Genomic DNA, 22445 nt, shown 5'->3' with positions numbered 1-22445 from the left:
GATGATTGATGCAGGAGGGCCCAGTCTTCTGTAGGTGGTACCACATCTGGGCAGGCGCAGGATCTATATAAGGAAGCTCAGCAAGCTATTGAGAACAAGCCAGTAAACGGCATTTCTTTATCTGCGTCAGTTCCTGCCTCCAGGATCCTATTCCAGCTTTCCTCACCTCAGTGACAGACTATAGCATGGAAATGGAGGCAAAGTAAACCCCTTCTTTTCCTGAGTTGATTTTGATCAGTATTTTGTCACAGCTCTGATAAGCAAACTAGGATAAGCATCTAAAAATTCTGTTCCATTGAGCACATCAGACAGCTCAGGGTGGACAGTGAAGATGCTGTTAGGCCCCTTTTCTATATCCCATTTACTTCTTAGTACATACACGAACTGCCTGCTGACTCTAAATCATGGATCCAAGCAGAAAAGGAACATTTTTGTCTCCATTAGTTACCTATTGCTATTTGCAACCCCTTCTCTCCTGAGAAACCTAGTGAACTAAAACATTTTATTTACTTATTAATCTGCATTTTGGGGAGGTCTTGGCAAGGACAATGTCTTTTTTCCAGTTGGTTGCAATGGAGCTTGAGAAGCCTTTCACAGAGCTCAGGTGGGTGGCAACTTAGTGGTGGATCCTGGCTGGGAGTTAGTGAGGAATATGGTGTGGGGTGAGGTGGCTTGGGGAAAGGCATCAGTTCCTCTGCATGCCCTTGAGAGGAAGAGGCAGGTAGATATGTTTGAGGTCAGTCTGGTCTACAAAGGGAGTTCTAGACCAGCCAGGACTATGAGACTCCCTGGCAAAAAACAAAACAAAACACAATAAAAACTAGCACATTCCCATAATATTGCAAGAGATAAGCAGAGCCCTCAGGTAAAACTCTCTACATATAAAATAAGAGCTGGGGGGAGAAAAGAAGCTGGAGAAATGGCTCATGTTAAATGCTTCATGCTCTTCTTGGGTTCAGTCCCCAGCACCCTTATCAGGCAGCTCTAGCTCTGGAAGCCAACACCCTCTTCTTTAAAAAGGAAAAATGCTGGGTAGGGGGCACAACCTTCAATTTCAGCACTGGGGAGGTAGAGGCAGGAGTATCTCGAGTTCAAAGCCTGCCAGGGTTAAACAGTGAGATTTTGTCTAAAGATAAACCAACAGCAAACAAAAACCCTTGCTTTTTTCCCTTTAAATGTAAAAAGTATTACATTTTCTTGTATGTGTTTACATGTACATGGCAGTGCACAGTGCATAAGGATCAGGACAGCTCCCAGGAATTGGTTTTCTCTTTCTGCAATATGGATACCAGGGATCAAACTTAGGTCACTAGACTTAGTGGCAAATACTTTTGCTACTGAATGAGTATCTTGTCAGCACTTTGTTCATTGGAAAAAACAACTTAAGAGATTTATTCTGCGAGTACAGTATAGTAGCTTCGCTTGCATGTATGCCTCTGTGTCACATGCATGCCTGTTGCCTGAGGAGACCAGCAGAGGGCACTGGATAGCTTGGAACTGGAGCTACAGATGGTTGTGAGACACCATGTGGGTGCTGGTGATCAAAGCTGAGTCCTCTGGGAGAACCGCCATGGCTTTTTATTGCTGACCCATCTCTCCAGCCCACCTTTCATTTTTGGGGACAGGATTTCGAACTTTGTAACTAAGGTGAGCCTGGAACTCACAATGTAACCCGGCTGTTCTCAAACGTACAAATCTGCCCCCAGAATGCTGGGATTATAGGCACAAACCACCATAACTAGCTACTTAAAACTATTTCTGCTGGGCTGAATGGCAAACGCCGTTAGTCTCAGCACTTGGGGCAGAGGTGGGCAAATCTCATGAGTTTGAGACCAGCCTGGTCTGCATATTGAGTTTTAGGACAGCTACAGCTACACAGTGAGACTTTGACAAACAAAAAACCAAAACTAAACAAACAAAACCAAAAAAACTATTCCTGTCCAGTGTGGTGGTCCATAGCTTTAATTCTAACACTGGGGAAGAGGGATCTCTGTGAGTTCATGCCATCCTGGTCTACATAGCCAGTTCCAGGACAGGCCAATAGGAGCTTCAGTGAGACCCTGCCTCAAAACCAAAAAATAACAAAAGAAACACATAATTTCCTAAGTGAACGAGCAATTGTACAAGATGAAGAGTGAATAGCCTTGGGAAAAGCTGGTTTTCAAGGGATACAAACTCAACATGGTTAAAATCATAAAAATAATTTCTTACTGTGATAGTTACTCCTGTGTCTGTGGTCTGTGGCTCAATAATCATTTCCTGGAATTGCATATGGCATCAGGATTTTTTTCTTGCTTTACATTATTCAAAAGATGTCAAGAAAGAAAGAAAGAAAGAAAAAAGAAAAAAACAGACAAAAAAGGAAAAGAAAAAAAGATAGCAGGAGAGATGGCTCAGCAAATTGGTTGATGTTCCAGAGGACCCCGGTTTAATTCCCAGCACTCACATAGTGGCTCACAGAAGTCTTTAACTCCAGTCCCAGGGCGTCTGATACCCTCACACAGACATACGCGGGAAAAACATCAAGGCACATAAATAGTAATTAAAAAAGAAAAAGATTATTTTAAAAGTTAGGCAGTGATGGTGGCTCATGCCTTTAATCCCAGCATTTGGGAGGCAGATACAAGCGGGTCTCTGAGTTCAAGGCCAGCCTACTCTACAAAGTGAGTTCAAGGACAGCCAGGGCCACATAGAGAAACCCAGCCTCAAAACACTTAAAAAACCAACCAACTAACCAACCAACCAACCAAAACCAAACCAAGCCAAAACCCCAATTTATTATTTTTCTGGCTGAAACTCTAAATTTTCCCTAACAAATCACTGGGGAAATGCTGTAATGGATTTTTCCCCCTCCCTGATAGCAATGCACTGACAGTAAAAAAGGAGTCTGGGTTTTCTCGTAAAGCAGTGATATTTAGGCCAGAGTGGTTCCACTCCGTCTCCCTGCGGCTTGCCACTCTCTCTACATGCAGTGTGCTTCCTTTTAAAGCAGCTTCAAGATGAATTTGCTTCCACACTGAATGTTGTAATGAGTTCTCTATTGAAGCTGTTTGATAGTCTCAGAGTTAAAAAGATGGAAAGCAGGTCACCTTAAGAACAAAGCTCAAGGGGAGAGTTCTAGAAAGCTGGCACTTTCCTGCAGTCCTTTAGCTCCTGTTGATTTTCTCCTTCCCGAGCTATTTTATTCTCCAAATAGAGGGCAGAGTCATCCTGTAAGAACACTATTTAGGCACTTCCAAGGTTCACGAACATGCTCTTGCCTTTTTCTATTGTATTTAGGAGAAAATACGAGCACCTTACCTGGGTTTCATGAGCATTCCCTGACCTCCAGAAGCAGAGCAAGCTCCTCTCCCCATGTCCCGTCTTCACTGCACCAGTTTTCTTCCTTAGTGAGGACCTCTGTCTACAATGCTCTATGCCCACCTAGACACCCAGTACTAGAAACCTCTCTTCAGTCCCTTCCTCCTGGTACAACCTTATGTCTCCTTTAGTTTTCTTCTGACAACTTCCCCTACCCATACACTAGCCAGACATCTATAGTAGTTCTAATTCTCCCCATAACTATATGCTTATGCTCACAGCAGCATATTCTTCTTCTTCATGGCATTAGCAAAATCAACACAGTACATAGAAATTACATGCTTCTTCCTGCTGGTAATATGACACGTCACACAGGCAGGTGCCAGTGCCTACTACAGCAGCTCAGTGAAGATCTGCAATTAAACAAGGCCTCTTTGTAGTTCTGGGTAGCTTGGAGCTCTATGATTGGCCTGTCTACCTTCCTGGTGCTGGGACAAAGGCATGCACTGATGTTGGGGATTGGTTCTAATGCTTGGAATTAATTTGCCCCCGAACTTGGAAATCTCTATGTTCAAAAGCTGAAGGTCCTTGTCCCCAATTGATAGATCAATAAGGAGTAAACCAATGGCCAATGGCTGCAGGTAGACTGAGGCATGACCTTTAAATATGTGTAGGCTAGAAACTGGGAGAAAGGAAGGAGAGAGATCACCATGTCTCAAAGGGAGACAGATCAGATTTAGAACTGCAGAAGAAAATCCATCCAAAGGGAGACAGATCAGATTTAGAACTGCATTAGAAAATCCATCCAAAATGTAGGTGGAAAGGGGAAGCTGCCCTGTGGGAGGGGCTGCCCAGAAGGTAACAGGGCAACAAAGATAAAACGTAGATTTAGAAGGTGTTGAGCCAGGAGTACTGGAGGGAAATGTATGCTAGCTGGGCAGAGGATTAGAACTGCTCAACCTCTGAACTAGTCAGGGCATATCAAAAATTAATTGTGTGTGTGTGTGTGTGTGTGTGTGTGTGTGTGTGTGTGTGTGTGTCTTTGTGTGCAGTGGCCTGTCGGGCACAAAGTGGTATAGCTAATTTGTTGTTACACACCATGCCTAGTTAAACTCAATTTTCTTTTTCTTTGAGGTGCTAGGAAAGGAGCACAGGGCCTTGAACAGCATGCCAGACAGTAATCTACCACTGAGCTGCTATATAGCCCTGACTGTTCTGGAATTTACTATGTAGTAGCCTAGGCTGGCCAAAAATCTCCCAGTAAATCTCCCAGTCTCAGCCTTCTGACTTTTCTTCCTTGCTTCTTCTACTTGATTTTCTCCTACCCCTAGAAGTAGGAGCTTCAGTAGAGGACACCAATGAGAGCTGTGAACTCTTAACAGTAAAAAATGCAACAGATATTTTATTCTTCAATGCAAATTACTGCATTCGCCACAAGCTGAAAGAACACATAACTATATCTGTATATATACTTATATATATATATTTGGGGGGGATTTATGGAAGACCAGAGAGACACAAAGAAACCCCAGCACCCCAACACATACAGCCAGGAAGGAGATCGCCTCTGTAGTGGACGGGTTTAATGAACCACAAACAAGAAAGAGGGAAAGGAAGGAAAAAGGATGTGCAGTGAGTTAAAAACACTGTAAAATCAGAAGACATCTACTGTTCAAGTATAAACTCAGTAAGTAAGGACTTGGCATAAATTGAAAGGCAGTTGCTGAGGTACACCATTATGAAATAAGTCTTAAAAATTTACAATTCTACCTTCCTTTTTTTTTTTTTCTGTGAGAAAAAAGTGGACTCTTGAAGGCCTTCACCAGAGACCCTGAGAGGGATATAAAACACTTTTGATGAAGACAGAGTCAACAATTCATGATTGAACTTGCTATTCAAAAACATGTATTTATTTAAAACAACAGGATATGTGTTCTCAGACTGTCTTCTAGAGAGTAATTCAAGAGTTTCAAAGTATATCACTTCCCAAAACAATACTGATTAAAAATTTTTAAAAAACAAAACAAAACAAAACAAAACAAAAAACCTGATTTGATGGTACCTCAAAGATACACTACCAATTTTCTCCAGTCTAACATTGTAATTGGTTTAAGAGTTCCTTCTGCATTGGTAAAACATTTTTTCCTCACAAAATGTGGGTACTGAAACTGGATAGAAACACCATGAATGTGAAAATACCACCAATTTTCTGTAGTTTAAAAAAACTAGAATGTTCTTTGGAATCACTGAAATATAAAAAAAAATTGGGTTTGTTGTTGTTCTTTCCCTACAGTCTGTGCACCGTCTGTCAGGGTCTTCGTGCTGTTTGTAGTAATGACCTGTGTGGTCTGTGCGACGCTACGTTTACAGATTCAAGTCTTGCAGTGCAATATCCATGCTTCACACACGGGGTTCTCTGACCGATGATACTTAACCCAGACACGCTGTCAACTACTTCTCCAAAATGACTTCACCCCAAAATAAAAACTGTACACTAAGACACAAAACACCTTGTGCTAATCAAATGAACCAACATGAAGAATTCCGGCGGGGTTTCAGTATTCAGGAGACCCTTGCCACCTGTTATCTTTCATGGAAGTACCACAGGCCCAACCTTCCTTGGCCTCAAAAGGAATTCAGGGATGGCAAGTTGGATTAGACTAAGAGAATTTGTCTTTGATAAACTACCGATTTTAGCATAAAATCTGGCCATGGCTATAAGTTTCAATGTGCGTACAACTGGTTAGAGATGTTTGTGGTTTTTTTTTTCCTTTTCTTTTCAACATTGGCTGGAATTGAGTAGAAATAGGTCCATGATATCTCTTCACATGTGTCATGAAATATGAGAAATCTGTCTGATTCTAGACACTATTTCTTTACGACACAATGGGCAGGTCTCCAGTTGCAAGGCACAATCCATGCACAGGTCACTGAGGAAAAAGATATAAATGCCAGTTAAATTAATGCCAAACTCTACCTGTTAGCTAAATCCAAAAGGTTAACAAGTCTACTGGGGAAAGGGTAAATGTACATGGTTTAGAAAAAATTAAAGAAAAATTAAACTTCTCTTCCTATTTTTTTTATCTTCAATCCCCCTCCTCTGTAGGCTAAAGAAGTTGCTTATTAAAATCTATATGTACGCATTATACACACATTTATATAAACACACATGTATATACACATGTATATGTATGTTTATATGTTCAGGAATGTATACTATTTTTCCTCTATCAACTTGTCATTTATTCTAGAGATATTTACCAAATACATCATATCTTACAGATGTGTCCGGCCTTTACTATATATTAGATTTCAGTTTTTGAAATATTATGTGTTATGACTGTTTTTTCTATGCATACGCATAACACGTGCAGTGCCTGCAGAGGCCAGAAGAGGGCGCTGGGCAACTATTACATATGGTTTTGAGCTTCCATGTGGGTGCTGGAACTCCAACCAGGATCATCTGGAAGAGCCACCAGTGCTCTTAACTGCTGAGCCATCTCTCCAGCCCTCCTAGAGTTTTACTAGAAGCATGACATACTCCTTGGCATGCATTCGTATGCTTCTGCTTGGTTTTTAAGCCACTAAGAAGAGGATTTTCAGACAAATCTAACAATAGATTGGTATTTATGCACATAGCAAGAAGAGGTGCTGACTTTTGTTCATGTTGTAAATCAAGCAGTGGCAGCAGCAAGCATTTCTGTCTTGTCCCCTGCCATCTTAGAATGTTTCTAGCACACCACTATTAATAAGATGCTAGTTAGAGTGTGTGCTCAGACCTACAACGCTTCAGCACTTGTGAAGCTGAGCTTGGGCTCTACAGCAACACCTCATCTCAAAAAAAGTTATGGGGTGGAGAGATGGCTCAGTGGTTAAGAGCACTGACAGCTCTTCTAGAGGTTCTGAATTCAATTCCCAGCAACCACATGATGGCTCACAACCATCTGATACCCTCTTCTGGTGTGTCTGAAAACAGTTACAGTGTACTCAGATAAATAAATAAATCTTAAAACAAAAACCAAAACCAAAAATTATAAAAGAAAAAAGAAACAAAAGCATTAGATACATTTCAGTGGTACAGCACTTGCCTAGCCTGTGTGAAGGTCTGGCTTCTATTCCTGAACTGCCCAAAGATAATTAAAAAGATGTTAGCATTTAGCTCAAACGTAATATTTTTAAATATCATTAAGGAAATTTTTATGTTATTTATTTATTTGGACTATTTCACTGTGCAGACTAGAAAGCTGGCCTTGAACTCAAGAGATCCACCTGCCTCTGCCTCCCAAGTGGCTGGGTAGGATTAAAGGTGAGTGCTGGGAACCTAGCCCTCGTCCTGCAGGACGTCACTGTAGCCTCTCGCTACTGCTGCTGTAGACACAGTCATAAGTTAAAGTGGACTTAGAGCCAGGGGCAGTGTTTCCTGCCTTTAATCCCAGGACTCGAGAGGCAGAAGCTGGTGGAGCTCTTTTGAGTGTAAGACCAGCCTGGTCTACAGAGCAGGTTCCAGACCAGTAGGCCTCAGAGTGAGACCCCCATGTCAACAAAGACCCAAAATGAAACAAAAGAAGTCTTCTTAGCATTTTTGTTTTTGCTTTTCAGCTGTTAGTGTGTTTACTATGCAGATTTTATAATAGTGCTGTGGGCTTATTTTGCTTGTGATCTAGAAACTCTTAGATAAATTTGAACTACTTTCCCCTTGAAAAATGTTAAAGATTCACCAGTGAAAGTATCTGGACTTAGTGCCTTAGGGAGGGAGGCAAAGGCAGACTTCATTACCATTTGCTTTGACAAGAGGAATGAATGGTGTCATCTCGGTCAGTCTTGTCTAAAGGTCGGGTCTTGTCATTCATTTTATCCTCATTTCCCTTCCTCACCATCACCCTTAAAACTAACTCTAACTTCTTTACATTCCTGACTACTGAAAGGGTGCAGCCTTTATACCATCTAACTGAATTGTACTATACTCTTGTAATTCTTCTGATTTTCTTTCCAACTTTGTTTTGGATATTTCAGAAACTTTGGTCACATAGGATAATTACTTCTAAGTCTTTACACATCATCAATTAGTCCTTAAATGTGATTAAGGCCATCAGAAGGGCCAAAGGGCTCAAAGTTGGAAAAGATCAGATCCTACTATTAAAGATGGAAACTGTATGAAAGTATAAGACCTTTAATGTTTTATTAGTCTGTAAGGCCCTGATAACTAAACTGCCAAAGTGTTTAAGCTGAGTTCTGGGCTCTAGGAGAGAAACTGCCATAAATAAGGCAAAAGGAGACCTACTGCCTGCATTTCTAACCCATTTCAGAAGACCCTGGGTCAAAGATCTAGGCTGAATCACTCCTGTGTTGGCAAACTGCGGTCAAGACCCCTGGGCAATAAGGTGACTAAAGAAATGCCAAAAACCGGGTTGGGGATTTAGCTCAGTGGTAGAGCGCTTGCCTAGCAAGCGCAAGGCCCTGGGTTCGGTCCCCAGCTCAAAAAAGAAAAAAAAAAAAAAAAAAAAAAAAAAAAGAAATGCCAAAAACCACAGTACACAGTGCTGGGATAGATGGATACAGGCAGCTTGTGTTGCCAGCCTGAGTGTTGCTATCAGACTGTCAGCATGAGTCAGGCCAAGGCTGCCACACTGTTTACCCTCCTGTCTAATGTTAGTTAGGATGGCTTTCTCCGCTTATTGGCTGCTATGGTGATGCTTAGACATCGTCCTACAGGATCTAGTATGTCCTCCACTACGTTCCTTTCACAGGCTGAAATGTGGTCAGATGGTATGGAAGCTCCACCTTTTTAATCTTTAGGAATCTAAAAGGAAGCTGGTGAGGAAGGTAACTTCAAAGTGACTTCCCGAGATGCTCACGAACAGCACTGAGTCTTTCACATTTAATAAGCCTGGTTTATATAAAAAATATAAACCGGGTGTGGTAGTGCACGTCTTTAATTTCAGCACTCAGGAGGCAGACACAGGTGGATCTTTGTAAGTTTGAGGCCAGCCTTATGCATAGAGAGAGTTCCAGGACAGCCAGGGCTACACAGAGAAACCCTGTCTCAAACTCCGCCCCCCAAATCTACTTGTGTATGTGTGTTTATTTGAGTAAACAAAAAAGCAAAAAAGCGAAAAAGAAAAAAAAGTAAATAAAAAACCCTAAGCTTTTCATATGAAACAGCTTGTTCTACTGCAGGTATTTTCTGGAAAGCAATAGATACTTGGCAACTTAGTTCTCCATTCAGCTCACTACAGCTGTAATAATCTAACGCCCTGATGAATAGCTCTAGACCTGCTAATCCCCCAGAGGTAACTCAAGAGCAGGATGAACACCATGTGTGGAAGATGATCAACATGGGGAGCGTCTGACCTGTGTCCACAGGGCTTCAGCTGTGTGTCCGCCACCTCGTCACAACAGAGCGAACAGCAGTTCTCTCGGATACTGACTTGCTTCAGCAGAGCGAGGCGCCGGTGCCTGAGAGAAGCAATGTAACATTCACTTTGTCAATAAGGAGTCAGTCAGCAGTGGGGCCATGAGAGCTTTCAAAAGTCCCTAATGGGGAAAACACACTCCACAACCTTCATTCAGTAAGTTCTCAGCTTCAGCAGTGAGGGAGGCTGGACTGCCATTTTATTGACAAATAAAATAAAGTTCAATGAGATCATTTATATAAGAACTTAATAAACAGAAATCAAATTCAGATACTTTGGTTCTAATCCAGTGTTCTTTTACCAGCAACTATTTAAGTCACATATGCTGAGAATTTGGTGAAAAGTACGAGCCTTTCCCAGGAAAAACACTCACACACCACATAAGGTAAAGGGGTTTATGACATGTAGACTCCCTGCAAGTTTAGACACCACAGGTCTGAACTCTTCCATTATTCTTCCACTCAGCATGGACAGGAAAGCAGACAGGCAGAACTGCTCTCCTAAAATTCACTTACAGGCTGCTGTGTGCCTGGCCTTGCCCCAAGCCCTGGTAATTCAGCAGTGAACAGGAGACCAAGTAAGTGCCCTTAGCAAGGCATGGTGCCACATAGCTAGAGTCAGCATTTGGGAAGCTAGGGTAGAGGAACCTCCAAGAGTCTTGGGCAGCTTGGGCTCTAGAGCTGACAGAGTTAAAAGAAGGGGAAACCACAAACAGAAAGAAAGGGAAATAGACCAAACCAAACCAAACCAAACCAGGAAAGTATCTGCTCTTATAGAGTTTCTGTTCTCAAGTGGCAATGGGGGAGACAGACTAAAAATGATTGTTAAATGCTGAGGAATGCCATGGTGAAAAATAAACTGGGAAAGAGGAAAAGAAGTGTGTGTGTGTGCGGGTGTGTATGTGTGTGTGTGTGTCTGTGCTCTGTGCGTGTGTGCGCATGTGTGTGTGTGCGCGTGTGTGAGTGCCTGTATGCGTGTGTGTACATGTGTGCGTGTGTGCATGTGTGTGTGTGCGTGTGTGTGCGCATGCGTGTGAGTGCGTGTGCGTGCGTGCGTGTGTTTGTGTGAGTGTGTGTGCGTGAGTGTGAGTGTGTGAGTGTGTGTGCGTGAGCGTGTGTGTGAGCGTGTGTGAGTGTGTGTGAGTTTGTGTGTGTGTGTGTGCATGTGTGCGTGTGTGAGTGTGTGTGTGTATGTGTGTGTGTGTGTGTGTCAAGGAGGAGGAGAGGAGCCTTGTTGTCTGCGGAGACCACGCTAGGCAGCAGCAATGGAGACTGGGATGGATATTTATGGTAACAGATGGATGAGGGAAGGCCACAGGATAGTCAGTACCACTGTGGCTGACTACTGTAGTAAGGATGTTAAGTGCTTCACTGTGCATTCTCTTACATTTTTGTATGTATTTGAATTTAACACAATAAAGAGGTCAAAAATAAACAGTGAAGAGAATTAACATAACATAAACAACACAATTCCGGTAAGTTGCAGCCCTCCTGCTTCAGCCTCTGTAGTAGCTCAGATTATAGTTCTGTATGTGTGTCAAAAACTTGGTGTATTTCAGAGACAAAAAAGTATAGATTCAGAACAAAATTGACCTAACATGTAATCTATTGTTCTTGTTCAAAGCAGGACAAACTCTGAATAGGAAAAGTGAACAGCCAGTCACCAAGTTGGCCATAAAGGTTAACTTCCTACCCCATTCTGGGAGGCGTAACTCTGAAGATGCAGGGGACTCATCCACAGGTCAGTGTGCCTTCAGGTGATTTATGAGCCTCATCCCAGGAAAAGCAGACCGGATAAACAAAGGGCTGAAGTGTGACACCTCATGCTTTCACCAAGAGCAACTAGAGTTCACAATCTCTGTCAAGTACCAAGACAAAACGCATAGAAACTCTGAGGAACAAACCTCAGATGCCCAAACACAATGAAAACGGCCTTTATCTTCTTAGACTATTGCCAGGGCTCTGCTGCTCTTACTGTCACACGTTCTAGTTCATCTGAAAGTGCCCACTCACTGAGACAGGTGGAAGGTGGAGGAAAAGGGCAGCTTACAGATCTACGTTTTGCTTCAAAACAGAAGCCAGGCTATTAGTGCATTATAGCTGCATTTACAGGTATGACATATGGCTCAACACAAACTATGTCCTGGCCAGCAGGGTCTCCTCAACTGTTGAGGAACGATCTTCTTGGTGTAACAATCGTAATACAAATCCTGCGCCTCATACTGGCTCAGGCAGCTGCCCTGCTAACACAGTGATAAACTCTGGCTGGGCAATGGTGGCTCACACCTTAATCCCAGCACTCAGGAGACCCAGCAGGTGCATCTCTGAGTTTGAGGTCAGCATGGACTACAGAGCAAGTTCCAGGACAGCCAGGGCTGTTACACAGAGAAATTCCATCTCAAAAACCAAACAAAAAAGACAAACCGAACCAAAAAAATTGATAAACTTTGGCTCACAATATATAACAGGCTTCAACAATCAATAATCACCAGAACAGCTGGATTTTCCCTCACTGAAGGAACAGACTACAGTCACCTTATAAGGAGACAAGCAGGGAGACAGTGCCAGTCTCAGTTTCTGCCAAGTAAGGGCAATGAGGTTTCACCTGAGATGTGTTCCCTTGTGTTAATGGCTGTAGAACAGTGGTAGCATGTTTGCTATGCAGTTTAAATCGAAAAGGAGTTGCAGTTAAGAAATCAAGTCTGTTAACAATTTACTGATTTTCCAATATTAAGGATTTTTATATAGATTCAAGCAAAGTTAGTTTGCATTTGTGTGTATAAATATGCCATATTTTTTTCTGATTTTTGTTATTTTATTTATGTCTGTCTGTCTATCTATCTATCTATCTATTTTTACTTTGAGACAGGTTCTCTATCTATCTATCTATCTATCTATCTATCTATCTATCTATCTATCTATCTATCTATCTATCTATCTATCTATCTATCTATCTTTTACTTTGAGACAGGTTCTCTCTTAGACCAGGGTAGCCTCAAACTCTAGAGAGTCTCCTACCACTGCTTCCCAGCACTGGGATTATAAGAAGGTGCCACCACACTATCCCCTTCTGAGTTTTACATTAATATTATTTAACTCATAAAGGACTATAGACATGCTTCTTCTCTGGGTCCTGACACTTCTAATTAGTGGTCTTACTCTTGTAACCGTTTGATGCAGTTCCTCATGTTGTGGTGACTCCCAACCATTAAAATTATCTGTTGCTACTTCATAACTGTAATCTTGCTACTGTTATGAATTATGTAAATGTCTGTGTTTTCCGATGGCCTTAGGTGACCATTGTCAAAGAGTTGTTTGACCCAGATTGAGATCAGCTGCTTTAATTAATAATGAGGCACAATTTGATAGAGATCTCATGAAACGACCTGCTTTTGCCAGGTCGTCTTAATATTTTTCAAATAATTTTACGATAATCATTAGTTTGTATCTTTCTGGGATCTGTTTCACTAATTTACACTTCCCAGAAAGTCAAAGTTTGCAATAAGATTACTTGTTTAAAATCGTTTGTTCAATGCTAAAAAAAAAAAAACCAACTCCCATAAGTTGTTTTAATTTTCATGAGATGCATGTGACAGTCTGGAGGGAGCTGAGCAGACTCTTACCTTGGCAAAATGATCTTTTCTTCAGCTGTTAGGAAGGCGTAATCATTAAAAGTGCTAAATTTTATAGATGGTGGGTATTTGAATGGTCTTGCTCCAAAGTTGAACTCACATTGTTGATATGACATGAAACTAGCTGCAGCAAAAAATCCCGATCTACAGATAAAAAATGAGCAGGGGTCAGCAGAGCTTATAACACCAAGTCACATACAGAGCCATTCTGAGAAAGTTAGTGAGCCTGGCCCACTGTTGAAAGGGAGGGAGAAGGGGCTGGGGATTTAGCTCAGCGGTAGAGCGCTTACCTAGGAAGCGCAACGCCCTGGGTTCGGTCCCCAGCTCCGGGGGAAAAAAAAAAAAAAAAGGGAGGAGACAGACTCAGTTTATTAACCTACACAGGTCTGAGTCAGGGAAGCCCGCACCTTTATCTTTCTGTGTAGTATCAATTTTTTTGTTATATCAAACTCTTGGGCATGAGGTGAGATCAAATGGAGCTCTAATTAATTGAAAGAAACCAATTTTTCATACTTGCTTAGATAAAGCTGTTTTGGTTTTGTCCTTGAGGAGAGTACATCCCATGGATTCACAGAGCCTCCACTGGGGAGCTACTTACACGGTGGATGAAAAGACTTGCTTCTCAGGAGGCAGCTGGTTGCCATTTAAAAAGAAGATCATTTGCTTTTCATTCAAGTCTAACAGAAACCCCACTGTGTCTCCTAGAAGATAAACCAAACACTGTTAGGCTTGTGCTGCCCAATCCTGGAAGGGCCTCAATGCCTGCACTAAGTCTGTGTCTTACACCACATATTCAACATGCTTATCTTTGCTTCCTGTGCAGCTTATCTGACATTTCCATAGCAGTATTTTCATGTTTCATTAAAGTGAAAAAAGCTTCCACTTAAACCACGACAAGATAGCAATTGTATTAGATGTATCCCAATTTAAATGCTAGAATGTTAAAAAAAAGTGTACACGCTAAGAAAGAAAATTGTGCTGATCTGCTTCTCAGGAAGATTTACACCCCCAGATAACACCTGCCTTTGTTTTAAAGTACACATTCTCACTGATTTTCTAAAATGAGACTTCATTTTTTGTTCTTGTTTATAATGAAATATTGAAAAGCATTAAGTTATTTTACTCTGTTTTTTAATTTTCTGAGACAGGTATTTATGTAGCCTTACCTAGCCTCACATGGGCTGTGGAGCCCATGTTGGTCTCAAACACGAAATCCTCCTGATTCAGCCGCCTGAATGGTAGGGTTATAGGTACATATCCTACCATACCCTAAGCCAATCATGTTTGGTGGTTGTTCTAATTTTTTTTTTTTTTGAGGTAGTGTCTGTAGCTCTAGCTGAATTTGGTATGTAGCTCAACTTTTGATCTTCCCACCTTTACTTCATGAGTCACTGGGTTATCACTGTATACAGTTTATCACTGTATCCAGATTACTCAGTGTTAGGGACTGAGCCTAGGGCCTCGCACATGCACACAGCACTCTTTCACCTGAGCTACATCTCCAGCCCCAGTGCCGTCATTTTTCATTACCTAGAGACTTGTTCAGGAGATGAGGCATAACAATGGGAAATACGTACGCACCAATTTAAGAACTTAAAAACATCTCTAGGGCTGGAGAGTTGGCTCAGTGGTGAAGAGCACTGAGGGCTCTTCCAGAAGACCTGAGTTTGAAACCCAGCAATCACATGGTTGCTCACAAACCACCTGTTAACTCCGCTTCTGTTCTGTCCTCCATGGCCACTGGATATACATGAAGTATACAGACATACTTATATGCAAAACACCCACACACATTTATATATGTTTATATATATTTACTTATACACACACATATAATACACACATTTGTATTGTGTGTGTGTGTGCACGCACACATGCATGTGTGTGTCCTAGTTGGCTTATTTTCTGTCAACTTGATATAAACTGGAAATTATCTGGGAAGAAGACCCACAATAGGGAAAACAGCCCTCATCCACCCCTACAGGCCAGTCTGTAGGACATTTTCTTTGATGAGGGAGGGCTCAGCCCATTGAAGGTGTATAAGAAAGCAAATTGAGCAAGTCAGTAAACAGCATTCCTCCATAGCTTCTGCTTTAGTTTCTGCCTCCGGTTTCCTAAGTGATGGACTGTCAGTTGGAAGTAGATGATGAAATAAACCTTCTCCTCCCCAAGTTGATTTTGGTCATAGTGTTTTATCACAGCAATAGAAAAACCCTAACTAAAATCTGTGTGTATGTGTGTGTGTAGGATTAAAATTGCTTTGCACTTTTCTATTTTTCAAATTGTAAAATAGTAAATATTCAGATATATTTTCCTTTTTAAAAAAAGATTTATTTATTTATTTTATGTATATGGATACACTCCCACTGTCTTCAGACTCACGGTGGTTGTGAGCCACCATGTGGTTGCTGGGAATTGAACTCAGAACCTCTGGAAAAGGAGCCATTGCTCTTAATTGCTGAACCATCTCTCTAGTCCACCAGATATATTTTCTTAAATTTTGATTAAAAAGAAAAAAAGACAGCTTTTAAGAAGCCAGCATAGTGGCTCACACCTTTAATCTCAGCACTTGGGAAACAGAAACAAGTGTAGGAAGTGTCATTGGGGGTGGGGCTTGAGGCCCAGTGCCACTCTCTCTGCTGCCTGTAGATCAGATGTGTAACTCTTAGCTATTCCTCGGTACCATGCCTGCCTGTGTGCCACCATGCTCCCAACCATGACAACAATGATAAACCTCAGAACCTGTAAGCCAGCCCCAATTAAATGCTTTCCTTTATAAGAATTGTCATGATCATGATGTCTCTTCATAGCAATAAAACACTGACTAAAACAGAAGTATATGTGTTTTATGTGACATGAGTGTAAATGCCCATGGATGCTAGAAGGTATTTGGTTCCCCTGGAGATGAAGTTATAGGCAATTGTGAGCCACCTAACATGGGTGCTGGAAACAGACATCAGGACCTCTAGAAAAGCAGCACATATGTTCTTAATCACTGAGCCTTCCCTCCAGTCCCCAAGGACTTCGTATTCTCAAATACTTTACTTCAGAAGGGCTTATCAGGGAATAGCATTCACAATCGTGGCGGTGACATTGATACTAAGTCTCCTATTAAGGTACCTTATGTTATTGAAGCCTACCTTATGTCATAAGTACCTGCTAGTAACTTGCTGTCCTAACCCAGGTGACAAGTTTAAATGGAGAAGAATGAATACCTTCCTTCCAGCACGGGTGCACGTGAGGCTTACTTCTGGCATTGTACCAAATCAGCTGCCGGCAGCCATCATAGGCACAGGAGTACTCATCGTCGCCAATACCATAGCCTTCCTAGAGAGAGAGACAAGGCCCACAAGATTAAGACTCTACGTATTCTAATCTGGGAGACCTAGTAGGTCTAAGCTTTTTTGGATAAGGGAAAGCCTATGGTGCTTGGAAGATAGAGAAAATTCAGTACAGAAGCGTAGTTCCAGGTAAACAGATACTAGCACTGCAAAAACCATGTGCCAAGTGCTTCCTTTGTTGCAGGCATTTTCACTCTCGTCAGTTCATTTAGTTCTTATTAGCACCATGGAGCTGGTGTCCTTCCTGAAAAAGGAAACGCACTCTTGAAGGTTAGTCTGATTCTCTGTAGACTAGTCCTAAGAAAAGCAGACTTCAGTTTGGACTTAAACTTCCAAGATCTCTAGCCCCGCCATTTCCCAGTGGCCAGGTCAATGCCTTTCCTGTATGTGTGGGCTTCAAGATGCCCACACCCTCAGATTTTAAGAATGGACACTCAGCTCAGAACTACTTTTGAGAACAGAGCAATTGGAGTATTCTACAGGCTCTCAACCGTTTCTCCTTTTTCACTTGATACTTTTCATTGTTGTCTAGAATTATTAACATACAAGGGCGAAGGGGAGCCAAGCACAGCTAATCCCAGCACTCAGGAGGCAGGGGCAGGTCTAGAAGGGTTCAAGGCACATGAGACCCTGGTCTTAATGAATAAAAAGAGTGAGCAAAATCTTATTTTCAGTGTCTGTCCATAGATAAATAAACAGGGACAGGGAGAAGGCTCAGTGCGTAAAGGCACAGGTTGCCAAGCCTGAAGACCTGAATTTGATCTCTGGGACCCAAATGGTGAGAGGAGAGAACTGACTCCCACAAGCTGCCCTCCAACCTTCATGCATGTCAAGGAGCATGCCAACTACTCCTGTCTAACAAAATAAATTAATTATAATGAAAATATGTATTTTTAAAAGATTCACTTTATTTTTGTGTATATATGTGTGGGTATCTGTAGAGGCCAGAAAGAGGCCTCAGATCCCTGCATCTGGAGCTATAGCTGGTTACAGGCCATCCAACATGGGTGCTAGGAACCAAACTCTGGGCCTCTGGAAGAGCAGCAAGGGCTTCTAACAACTGACCCAGCTCTCTAGCCAACATAAGAATAGTTTTTTAAGGAAAGAAAAAGTTAGAAATAGAAGTGTGGAAGAGGAGGAGGAAGAGGAAGAGGAAGAAGAGGAGGAGGAGGAAGAGGAGGAGGAGGAAGAGGAGGAGGAGGAGGAGGAGATAGAGGAAGTCAAACACCTGCTATCTTTATACACCAATGGTGAAGAACAGAGTTAAAGGGAATGAAGACATGGTTAAAGACAAATCTTAGCTCCTAATGGCCCATTTGTTCTATGTAATAAACAGTATAGTCAGGATACGGATTGGAGAAAATTTTAACAAATTCCTTAATTCTAATATATTGAATTCCAAGGTGACAGTTCTGAATTAGAATTAGTCCTTCCTGTGTACTATGCAGACACCATTTAAAAGTTAAATAGCCAGGCGTGGTAGACCTTTAGTCCCGTACTCAGAAAAAGGTAAGTGACCTTGACCTAATTGTTTTGCAGAGAATTTCAGGAGCCTGCTACAAACAACACCTTACCAACCCTTCCCAGACTCAGACCTCAGCTTCAAAAACTCACCTGTAACAAAATAAACCCCAAAACAATCACAAGCAAAGGCAACAATTTTTCATTATCTTTACTTAATTTTTTAAAGGTGGGGGGAGGGGGGAGAGAAGAAGGGAGGGAAGGAAGGAAATGGTGCTTATGGAAGTCAGAGGACAATTCCTGGTTCTCACTTTCCATCAAGTGAGTACCAGGATTGAAATCAAGTCCTTCGGACCTGGCGGCAAATGCCTTTCACTGCTGAGCCATCTTGCTGGTCCCATCTATCTTTCTAGAAGACTGCTAGCTAGTCAGGGAGGTCCGTCATTACCTTCCAAGATCCTCTGGGTGAAACTATAGCACAAGAGGAAACTGAATTCAATTTTAATCACAGATCAATTTCTGTAGAGCTAAGAAGTAGAAGCCTGACTAGCAGGGATGAACTTTGCGCTTATATCTTAAATTTAGATGTATTTATGCCTTCTTTTAACTTAAAAACATTTCCAGTAGGATTAACATTAGCTTTCATTGCAATGTTGCATTGCCAAGAGAATAGGATCACTAGATTGATATTCTGGTATTCTTAAATTTCCTGTTTCTTAGCCAACTAAATTATAGCAATAAAAACGGTTATTAAAAGAAGTCTATTAAAGCGTGCCACTGATAGGGTAGTTTGAATCCTTTCCTCATGCAGTAGAAAGTTCTTTTTTTTTTTTTTTTTCTGATGCACATCTTCAAACCTTTCTATTACTCAGCATACTGGGAAGATAGTGTCCTGTGCTGCAAGTGAACTAAGACTCACTAGGCTCTGACAGGCCCCTCCCATCAGAGTCCCCCACTATCCCAGAGGGATGGATAGGGCCTATTTGTGGCAACAGTGTTGGCTGCATTCTAGAGAGAGCAGTATCTCCAAACATTAGTGTTTCACTTTGTTTTTCTAGAGTCTAACATTGCCTCACAGTATGTTTTTACCATTTTAAAGTCAAGAAGTTCCCAACGAGATTCTAAGTCATTCCTTTTCTTTCTGTGACTCAGGCTCATCTTAAGGAGGGATGCTGTGACACTGTAAGGAATATGAGCTATCCACTAGTGCCTTTAGTAAATACCCTAGTTTCCTCCTCCTTCTCACATTGAGTTAGGCTTTCTCTCACTCTGTGGCCTCAGCCTCTACAGTGCTGGGAATACAGGGGTCAGCACTGTGACCTCATGTACTTTTCTTTAATGCCTATCTAAAAGCATACATATTATTGGAATACTATATATATATAATTGTATTTAACTCAGGTTAAACATATCCTTAAACATCTGTAATTTATTTTTTGAAACTGTTTTGCTACCTAACTCTGGCTGGCCTAGAATTCACTATCTAGATCAACTTTGTGTTGGACAGATGGTAATCCTCCTGCCTCTGCCTCTGGAATTATAGGTATATGTTATATATGTGACAGCATGCACTCCAGGTGCCTTTGGAGACCAGAGGAGGGATCCATGGAAATGGAATTATAGATGGTTTAGTCATGGTTGAGGCCACAGGGCTTTTGGAAGTAAACTAAAGACAAGGAGTGAATCCCCATCAGTAGGTTGGGCAAGGTCAAGAATGAAAATGTTCAATCCCTAGAAGAGACTTGCCATGCCTTGCCCATTAGCCCTCTTCTTACAACTATTCTCTTTCTAGTCTAGGAGTTTTTTAAAAAAAAATTCCTGGACAAAGCTTAATTGATTTCAAATGGCTTTTTTTTCAGACTTAATTCACTTTATTTTGCTGGTATAAAAACCCTATGTGGTAGCCAGAGCTGAACACTGGGTCCTCTGAATGGACACTCTGGTATGGGTTTTCACAAGATGGTCAGTGAATTCCTGATAAGGAGACTTGGTGAACACAGTCTCTTTCCAGAGGTCTTGGAGAGAGCATCAAAGGTGGCCTTGGCATAGAAACAGAGATAATGTCAGTGCCTCTGCCCCAGATGAGACATCAGTACTGAGCCACAGTGGCCTATCACCTTACCTGGGATGATGTGGAGCTTGTCAATTTTGTTCCCACAGTAGCTTCTCCACACAGGCATGACAGAATGCTTGGCTAACTAAGTTGATGGCCCCTCAGATGGCAGTGGCTACCTGTTAAAGCACTTAACACCAAGAGCCACATGCCTGTGTAGTCCCCAACAGTGACAGAAGCCTTGAACCTGGTCCACTGTCCAATCCAAGTCTGCTTCTGCACTGGCAAGATCTTTAGAACCTTCTCCTTTCCAGATGTGTCCAGGAAAAGTCAGATTCCTTGATGGGTGGGGAGAACAGGCAGGTCTCTTCTAGAGATTGGACACTCACGTTCTTGACCAAGCCCAACCTGCTGATGGGGATTCACTCCTTGTCTTTAGCTTTACCTCAAAAAGCCCCAAGGCCTCAACCATGACTAAACCTTCGTTGCCAAATCCTTTGAGGAAGCTGGCTAGGCCTGCCGAGGACTGCGGCCCTTCCTACTGCACTCGCATCACTGCCATCGTGTGTTTCCTCAAAGAAGGAAGCTCAAATATCTTTTTTTTTTTTTTCCTTTTCTTTTTTTCGGAGCTGGGGATCGAACCCAGGACCTTGCGCTTCCTAGGCAAGTGCTCTACCGCTGAGCTAAATCCCCAACCCAGGAAGCTCAAATATCTTATAATTTGACTAACAGAAGAAAGGCAATAGTTTAGGTGTTAAAAGCTATGTCTGGACAGGTGTGGTGATACAGGCCTATACTATAATTCCTGTACTTAGGAGGCTGGAGTAGGAGGAACACCATGAGTTTGAGGTTTGGGCCATATAATGATCTAGGTTAGCAAGACTTTATCTCCAAAAGGTAAACTGTCTGAAGGAAGGACCTGTCACACTCCCACACTCAGTGGCATCTCAGACTTCCCTTTACTTCGGTACTTTCTATAACAAGAGATAACTATTGAAAGTAAATGTGCCTATTACTTACAAGGTAAAAGTCAAATGAGTGAAATGAGTCAATAGTTAATGTCATGGAAAAAGAATTTGTACAAGGCTCCTTTTTAAAGATGCATGTAAATTTTTATTTATATGTCTTGTGTGTGTGTGAATGTGTGTGTGTGGACCACTGAGGCAAGAAAGGGTTATCGGATCTCCCAGAGCTGAAGTTACAAGTGATTGTTAGCAGCCTTATGTGGATAGTAAGAACTGAATTCAGGTCCTCTGGGATGAGCAGAAAACATTCTTAACTTTCTGTAATCTTTCTGGACCCCTTCAAGGATTCCAAAGCTTAATCTCAAGGTAAAAATCATCTGTTGCCAGCCTGGCAGTGGCAGTGCACACCTTTAATCCTTGCACTCGGAAGGCAGAGGCAGGTGGATCTCTCAATTCGAAGCCAGCCTGATCTATGGATCAGGACATCTAGGGCTATACTGAGAAAGAAACCCTGCTCAAAAAACAAACAAACAAGCAAATAAAAAAAAATCATCTGTTGTCACAAAGTGATAACTGGGTCCCAGATATGGTCAGGACTACAGGAGAGCTATAAAGATAAACCTCTAGGTAGGGAATTAAGATGCACCTAAAATTCAAGGGGAAAACCCAGAGGCTGAGGGGCTTTTCCACTTGTTTCCCATTGAAACAATACAGTGTGTCCCTGTCAGGAATCTGGCACTACCTAGTTATTGAGCAAACCTATGTGAAATATAAGCACATCTGCGTCTCTGTAACCCACCCACCAGAAGCAAGCTGCTGCTGCTTCCTTTGAATGATCCCAGGTACTCACGTGGTTCAGAAACTTGCTGTCTCGAGTAGCCCAGCCAATCTGCATGACACCAGAAGTGACCACTGTTACTTCGTAGTACCACACCCCAGTGTCCACACAAAAAGTGCAGCGCACACTCTCAAAGGAGGAGGCATCACAACGAGCCTGGCAGAACCAAGGAGTACAAATCAATCCATTAGGGCCTGAAGACCACCAAGTAACTGCCATAGGGAAGGATGGATGGAGTTTTCCTTATTTATGCTCCTGGTGGGAGACCACTGTCCATCTTCATTGATTTATAAAAGCATAAAGCTGAATGAGACAACCCTATTATTATTTCAGTATAGGATTTCATGATGGCTGTAACTGTAAGTAGTCAAAGCTCCTAGCTTTGTTTTTTAGTTAAGAGAGCTTGCTTTGAGGTCAGAATGTTTACACATGCGTAGACATCG

The 22445-nt window shown here is 42.0% G+C and overlaps 1 protein-coding gene across 1 annotated transcript in view; it reads right to left on the bottom strand.

Moving 5' to 3' along the window:
• Positions 1–4675: 4675 nt before the first annotated feature.
• Positions 4676–22445, bottom strand: part of Rspry1 (ring finger and SPRY domain containing 1) — a 49220-nt gene continuing 31450 nt past the window's right edge. The window contains exons 10-15 of the mRNA XM_032888033.1: positions 22015–22158; positions 16560–16671; positions 13943–14045; positions 13336–13488; positions 9652–9756; positions 4676–6230 (exon numbers count right to left, since the gene is read on the bottom strand). Of these exons, the coding sequence (XP_032743924.1) occupies positions 6134–6230; positions 9652–9756; positions 13336–13488; positions 13943–14045; positions 16560–16671; positions 22015–22158 (714 nt within the window). The 3' untranslated portion in view covers positions 4676–6133. The remainder of the gene's footprint in view (positions 6231–9651; positions 9757–13335; positions 13489–13942; positions 14046–16559; positions 16672–22014; positions 22159–22445) is intronic.

The sequence above is a fragment of the Rattus rattus genome, chromosome 17 (genome assembly GCF_011064425.1).
Source record: "Rattus rattus isolate New Zealand chromosome 17, Rrattus_CSIRO_v1, whole genome shotgun sequence".
NCBI lineage: Eukaryota > Metazoa > Chordata > Mammalia > Rodentia > Muridae > Rattus > Rattus rattus.
Note: the sequence above shows the minus strand (reverse complement) of the source record. Positions and strands in the feature narration are given on the sequence as shown.